This window comes from Grampus griseus (assembly GCF_964374135.1).
Source record: "Grampus griseus genome assembly, chromosome: 10".
Classification (NCBI taxonomy): domain Eukaryota; kingdom Metazoa; phylum Chordata; class Mammalia; order Artiodactyla; family Delphinidae; genus Grampus; species Grampus griseus.
The window spans coordinates 24523092-24530811 of record NC_139004.1 but is presented as its reverse complement, the minus strand read 5'-3'; the positions used below and the strand labels follow the sequence as shown (position 1 = coordinate 24530811).

Sequence of the window (7720 nt, the reverse complement as noted above, 5' to 3'; positions counted from 1 at the left end):
TACGATCCACATGCTGTAATGTCTGGGAATGAACTTCCCTGATGACTTAAAGTCACTTTGAAATCTATCCAAAATAATACATTTGATTGACAGAACAAGAATGGAGAGATAATGACATAGGATAATGGAAAACAAAGCTTTTTGGTATCCACGTGGTGGGTTCATATGAGTTCATTTTATACATCTTTAAACTTTTCTGCATGTATGAAACTTTTTATAATAATATGTTAGGGAAATATGTGATATTTATTAAAATATTCCACCAATCTGGAAATCATAAAGTACAAAGAGAAAAAACACACACAGCACCACCAACTAAAGATAATAACGTTTTGGCAAATACACTTTCAGCTTATGTATACATATAGAAGTATGGACAAATGGATAATTATTTGGAAAAGAATATAATAACATCAAAACGTATTCTGTAATAGGGAATTCCCTGGTAGTTCAGTGGTTAGGACTCCATGCTTCCACTGCAGGGGGCACAGGTTCGATCCCTGGTTTAGGAACTAAGATCCTGCAAGCCGCGCAGTACAGCCAAACAAACAATAAACGTATTTTGTAATATATAATTTTTACTTATGTTGTCATGGGGCCCTTTGTTTTCAAAGTATAGCTGGACTCAAACTGCAATCACTGAAGAGCTTATCACCATGTGAAGGTTCCATAAACCCTCAGCACCACAAGGGCCAGGAGGGTGTGCTCTGTGATTACTGTTAAATTCTTCACTCCTTGAATATCATGGCTGGACATGCAAGCAATGAATTAGCATTTGCTGAATAAATGAAAGAATGACCCTATGCTTTATAAAGATGTGGGTGTTGATGTTAATCTTTTTATTTATATGTAAGTCTTTAAGTCATTTTTTTTTGGTTCATGATTTTTGTTTCACGTGATTTCAGGTAGTTTTGATCTTGAAATGTTCTCCTCTTACCTTCAAAGAGAAACATTAACTAAGATATATACTAGGTATAATGATGGAACATCATTTCCTTGGTTTTGTATGATTTTCTTCAAAATTCTGAGAGCCATGTCCTCAAAATTTGTAGATTATTTTTTCCTGAACAGCTCTTCCTCTGTCTCTTCCTCCCCACCCCACTGCCCCCATCTCTATTTAGAAACATCTCATTCATCCCTGAAACAGTACCACATTCTTCTGAAGGGCAGCTGGTCTCATGTCCCCCTACACATGCTACCAGAATATTTTCTGATGCATTGCTGTCATTGTGCTCCTCTTGGAGCAAAGGCCCTGCACTGTGTTCTGCAGGATCCATCTACTCCAGGCTCCAGTGTGGCTCTCAGCCCAAGCTCTAAGTACAACCACGAAATTCAATCAAGTAGAGAATTCCAGACTGGGTCTAAGTAAATCAAAATTTTGCTGAAAAATTAGAACTTGGGTAAAACTGGTACAATTCTTCCTCATAGTCGATTTTTATAAAATACCTTGAGAATCAGGATGTTACATTAGTATTCAGAAATACTCACAGAGGTGAAGGTCAATGCCCCTGCAATACCAGGCACTATTTTTCTTGGTCCTCTGATCTCAGTGCCAAAAACACTAAACAGTCCACTTACTTTTTCAAATGCAGGGAGGTAACGGTTTGTCGTTCTTTCTCGGATCAGCGTCATCTTGACAACCTTTTGATCAGGTGGGTTCACTGGCAAAAGCATGATCATCTCACCCAAATCTGTCACACCTTCTGAATACATATCAATCCTGAAAAACAAAATGACCAAAGTGTCAAATGTCTCCTGCCTTAGATTTTATAGTTTAAGAATGGATAAGAGTGGGACATCAGGAGGTGATAAAAGGAGGTGATACACCTCCACTGGGTGCATTTTTCTATGTCAGTCATTCAGTTATGAGTTTTACTAATTTTAACATTTCATTCTAGAACAAAGCCATTAAGGTAGACATATGTCTAATATTTTGGTTATACACAAATCAAATATAGGGACAAAGCACACCAGTGACCCATCCAGAGTCAGAGGCAAGAGAGAAATGGGTGAATCACTACAGGTAACCACTGAGACCACACATAGGGTTTGCCATGTCTGTTGTGGTGTGTTCTGTGCACAGTGTGTTGCATTAGTACCACCTCAGTCATGTCCAGAGAGAGTCCTGGCACCACGGTCCCAGTCACATCCCTCTCCCTGTCCCATCCTGTTACACCACCAGGACCATTTAGATGCCCAATATCAGTAGTTCCTCCAACTATTTCCCACAGAACATGACTCCACAACCGTCTCCACATACGGTTGCCTGGCTCTGGCCTTGTTTGCATTTCTCAAGACTCCACCCAAAATATATTGTCAGGGGACTTCCCTGGCGGTTCAGTGGTAAAGAATCTGCCTCACAATGCAGAGGGCGCAGTTTGATCTGTGGTCAGGGAACTAAGATCCCACATGTGGAGGGGAACTAAGCCCTAGCGCCACAACTAGAGAGCCTGCATACCACAAACTACAGAGCGCACCACTCTGGAACCTGTGCGCCACAACTAGAGAGAGAAAACCTGCACGTCACAACGTAAGATCCTGTGTGGCACAACTAAGACCTGATGCAGCCAAAAAATAAAATAAAATAAATAAATAAGTAATAAGTAAATCTTTAAAAAAAAACAAAATATATTGTGAAATAGTGCAATTTTTCACACAGTTTCAACAATGTATATTCCGGGTGATTTTTTGTTTTTGTTCCAAACAGGGCTTCCTATAGGAGTTTTTTAAAGTAAAACTTTATTGAAATATATTCATATGGTATCATTTTCATCCTTTAAATTGCACTATCATCCTGAAACCATCACCACATTCTAATTCCAGAACATTATTTTTATCATTTTATCCAAAAGGAAATCCAGTACCCTTGACAGTCACTCTCCAATTCCTCCACATTCCAGCCCCAGGTAACCACTCAACTACTTTCTATTTCTATGGATTTGAACATCTGGACATTTCATACATTTGGAATCATACAGTATGTGGCCTTTTGTGTCCAGTGTTTTTCATTTAGTACTTTTCAAAGTTCATTCATGTTGTCACATGTATTGGTACTTTACTCTTGTTCATGGCTAAAAATATTCCATTGTATGGATGTACCATCCTTTGTTCATCAATTCGTCAGTTGTTGGACATTTTGTTTGCTTCCACTTTTTGAATATTATGAACAACATTGCTGTGCACTTTTGTGTACAAGTTTTAGCGTGGATGTATTTTTGACTCTCCTGGGTATATACTTAGAAGTGGAATTGCTGAGTCATATGGTAACTATATGTTTAACTTTCTGAGTAACTGTTCACAGTTCATTACATGATTTTAGTATCAGTCATGTGGCCCCATCACAACAGAGAACAAATTTCCCTCAAATATGCTTGTATTGAATAAATCTGGCTGCTTCAGACTTACAGTAAAATGTTGCAGATAATCCTGGCATCTAGAGGACCAGCCTTTGTTTACTCTGTCAAGTGGCCAGTCCATATAAAGGACTGATAAATTAGGTTCCTGGTCATCATTCTAAAATTTCTGAAACTTAAGAATCAATTCCTTTAGATCCTTCCCTTTCCAGTCTTTATCCTCTAGACACTCAAACACTTTGTCCCTTGTCTCTAGCTGTTGGTGGGTGTCCAGCCTGAGCTCCTGAGGTCATGGTTCCAGCATCCTCCTGGCTTTATAGTTCACCTGCGTTTGGAAACCTCTGTCACTGTACTATATCCATGGACCACATCCTCTTTCATAAGCTCTTGATGCCACTCCAAGTTCCACTCTTCCCTCATCCTCAGAGGTCTCTGCTGTACTCAGTTATACCCACTAAGGTCTATACGGCTGTCGGTCATGATCCGTGTGAGCACATCCTGATCACTCAGGGAAGGACCTAGATCGTTCCTATTAATCATTGATGAAAGAACAGAAAAAGTACCGTACAGGGCTCTCTCTTTCATGTCTTTCCCATAGAGGTCGTATTTGGTGGCAATGTAGCTGAGAATGGCTCTGGTCTGCACCAGCTTCATCCCATCAATTTCAACCATGGGCACTTGCTGGAACCTCAAACTCCCTTCTTTGGAAAGAAGAAAAGAAATAGAGTGAAGCATTTGATGAATTACACCCTTCTAGGATGAAAAGATGTTGAAATAACCGCAGATATAAAGTGAAACACTAAAATGATCTGGAACGCTTAAGCAGGATGGCATGTGGTTTTAGCTTGCTATAGTCCTTCTTTTTCCTATCAATCTGCCTTTTACTTTTGAACTTATTATTTCATTTCTCTTTTTATTTCCCATTCAGATACATGGGAGGTCCCTTTTAATTCTGTGTCAATTTGTCTTCACGGATATTTTAGAAAGAAGTTGGAAGAAGCTGCAGTAGGTTGCCATTTCAAATGGGAAGTTCTCAGGTAAGTCTCACGTCATATAAGGCAGGTTTTGAGAGATTTCTACGTGGAGGACCCTTTCCCTGCTCACCAATTCCGCAATACTGCTAGGATGTTACCTTGTCAAACTTGCCAGAGAAAAGAATTCAAGGCAACTGCTGGGCCTGTTTCTCCCCTCTTCTTTCTAATGCATTTGTTTTCCTTGGGTGGGAGGGCTGTGTGGCATCCTGGACTGATACAGTCACTCACGGTGCAGAAAGGCAGGGAGTGCACAGAGAGGGCATTCACAGGGCACCGCCCGGGCCGGCTCCTTTAGCAAATACTCAGAGTTCCAGCCCTTCCTAGTCCTGAGTGAGCTGCAAGACCTGCTCAAGAACCCCCACTCCTTACCTTTAACCATGCTTCTCCCTCTCCACTGACCCCACTCCCACCATGCACACACATGGCATTGCTGCGGTTGAAACCTCAACTTATGACTTGTACTCGATCCTCCCATCAGAGGAATTTAGTTTCTTGGTCTTACCATTTCTTAACTTATCCAAGTCTTCTGAAGTTTCCATAAATATCTCTTCAAACTGGAAAGCAGAAATAGTGACTTTTATGATTTCATTCCACAGCATTACTGAGCATGCATTCCACAGCATTTTTGTTATTTCATTCCACAGCTTGGCCTCTGTCTGGTGCAGACTATGGAGACTGTAGGATTTCTGAGTTTGGCAGGATGATCACACAGAAGACGGTGATCATGGCCACCTGGAAATCTGGATTAGAGCCACCAAGATAAAAGCACGGGTTGCAGCACGTAACTGCTTATTTTGCAAGTTCAATTCACCTCCACCCTGCCTCCACCTCTGTCAGTGATTAGGTAGTGATTTGGGAGGGGGATATCACTGGCGGGAAGGGACTGGGAAGTTCTTCTAGTTATGGAGTTTTAATATCTCTGGAAAGACTTTCTCTCCCTGTGAGATCAGGACAGGGTATTGGGTGTCCCCCAGCACGCAGTACCCATGGGGCCACTGACCTCCAAGATGCTGCCACCAGGGGCCTCTGCTGTATATTACCTCCCTCCATTCAACTTTATATTTTGAAAAGGGGTCTTGATGGTGAAAAGTTTGGGAACTGGGAGTTTCTAAATTGCTAAACAGTTTATTGTGGCTCTACATGATCCCATAGGGTCAGACTATACAGACAGTGAGGTGTGTGGGCAACAATTTATAAAGCACCCAGTTCTAGATAACATAGGGGGTGGTGGGTGGTCAGTGTGGGAGGGTGGCCGAGGTAGGATGGGACTTGCTGGTGTGATGTTGCTTGTGAGACCGACGGAGATGGGGTTGTGAGGATCTGCCTCTGGGCCCAGAGAACCCAGAAGTCCCGACCAAGAGCCTCTGGTAAGCCTTGTCTCACACCCTCCTCAGTCAGGCTGGGCTGGACAAGAGGAGGCCTGGGATCCTCTCAAAATCCCCCCCTACTTCAGCCTCCTGTGCTGAACTCATCCTGCCTGGGGGCTCTGAACACATCCTTGAACCCCAAAGCTGGACCACAACGAAAACTGTGGTTGCTGATTTATAGAAATTAAACAACCTAAACTGGCACTGTTTGCATTTTTATGTACTTGTTTCTTCATGAACTTGATAACGGACAAGGCTAACGTCCTGTGCATTCGTGAAGCAATCGACAAAGTGTAATCCCGAGGCTTAGGTAAACATGCTGTTGGGAGGCGAAGAGCACACTGGAGGTTCCCTTTGCAGGACAACACCTCATCTGAAACCCTCCTTTACCGCTTGCTCTCCCCTGAGGGACCAGATCTCTGGAGTCTGTCCATGACTCCCTCCCCCAGGAAACCGGCACAGAGTTGCTGTGTCCTTCTGACCTGAGTTAAGATGTGCTTTTCTCAGGGATACCTCTAGAGGGAAGCACTCAACAGAGTCCCACATGTGCTCCAGGGAATATGGCATTTTAACACTGTAAAATGCTTGGGTGTCCTCCTAGATGCTCCCACCCTTCCTTTAATCCCCCACTTCCTTGTCTGCATCCTCACTAGAGTGTAAGCTGCCTGAGGGCAAGGACTGTGTCTGTCTCATTCATTTCTGTATCCCCAGAACTTAGTACAGAGCCTGGTACTAAAGGTGCCCTCCCCCCAAATCATTGCTGAGTGAATGTATTAAATCTTTAACAGATGGTTTGTTACAGCCGGCTCATTCCCATATTTGTGATTATATCAACTTTAACTACATTTATTTTCTAATATTATATACATTCATCCTTTTATTGTGGAAATTTCTAGCATGTACAAAAATAAAAGTACAGTGGTTCTCATATCCTTCCTACATCTTTAATAATTATCAACTCAAGCCAATCTTGTGTCATCTATATGCCCATCCACCCTCCCCTTCTTGTAAAAATGGAAGATCCTAGATAGCATATCATTTCATCCTTATATACTTGATGCATATTTCTAAAATGTAAGAACTATTTTGAACATAAACACAATAATAAACCTAAAATCACACCTAAAATGTTAACAATAGTTCTTTAATAACTAATGCTCAATCAACCATCAAGTTTCCACTTGTTGTATGTGTCACAAATAATATTTACAGTTTGTTGAAATGAAATCCAAATAAGGTTCACGCAGTTGGATTAGTTGATGTTTCTTTTGTTTCCTTTAAAATTGAAAAAAAAATTGTTTTCCTGCTCTTCCATGGGCAGGATTATTTACGTATTCATTTAGTCAAATCACTCCATTTCTTTTTTAATGTGCAGCTAGTTTTATGTAATGAAAAATCATCCCCAGCTCCCCAAGTGTGGAAGTCTTTGATAGTCAATTTAGATCCAAGTTAGGAGGACCTATCTCCACTCCAGCTGCAGCCAGGAGCCACCGGATGGCCACCATCCTGCCTCATGCGTTGACATAGTGAAGCTTGGGCTTTCCTGCCATGATAGCAGTCCCTCAGTTACTGTGAAGCTGGATGAATCAGACCACAGAAGCAAACTGCACTTTATAACGTATGTTCGAACAGAAGGGGTAGTGTCTGCCTTCTTTATGGCGGCATTGGAAGGGTCCCACATGGTTCTTCCTTGGACCAAATTCTCACCTATCAGTGGGCATCATTGTGAAATTGCACCAAACCAAGTCTCAGATTGCATCTGTCCTCACTCTGAGGACATAAACAGAGAAGCTTTGTTCTTATACAGCTGTCACCTTAGGCCTGTGAGGGGCTTTGAAACCAGAAAACTTCACTTACAGAGAGGAGCAGGGAGCAGTGTCAGTCTTTGGCTGCCATTATGCACTTGTTCAAAAACATTAACTGGGGCTGAATCCTGCCTTGACTGTCCCCAAACCCTTCTAAATTC

At 41.9% G+C, this 7720-nt stretch overlaps 1 protein-coding gene across 1 annotated transcript in view; it reads right to left on the bottom strand.

Moving 5' to 3' along the window:
• LOC309828215 (glutathione S-transferase A2-like) overlaps nucleotides 1-5157 on the bottom strand; it is a gene marked incomplete at its 3' end in the record, with an annotated part of 6723 nt that extends 1566 nt beyond the window's left edge. The window contains exons 1-3 of the mRNA XM_082663479.1: nucleotides 4890-5157; nucleotides 3922-4054; nucleotides 1579-1720 (exon numbers count right to left, since the gene is read on the bottom strand). Of these exons, the coding sequence (XP_082519605.1) occupies nucleotides 1579-1720; nucleotides 3922-4054; nucleotides 4890-5010 (396 nt within the window). The 5' untranslated portion in view covers nucleotides 5011-5157. The remainder of the gene's footprint in view (nucleotides 1-1578; nucleotides 1721-3921; nucleotides 4055-4889) is intronic.
• Nucleotides 5158-7720: the final 2563 nt, after the last annotated feature.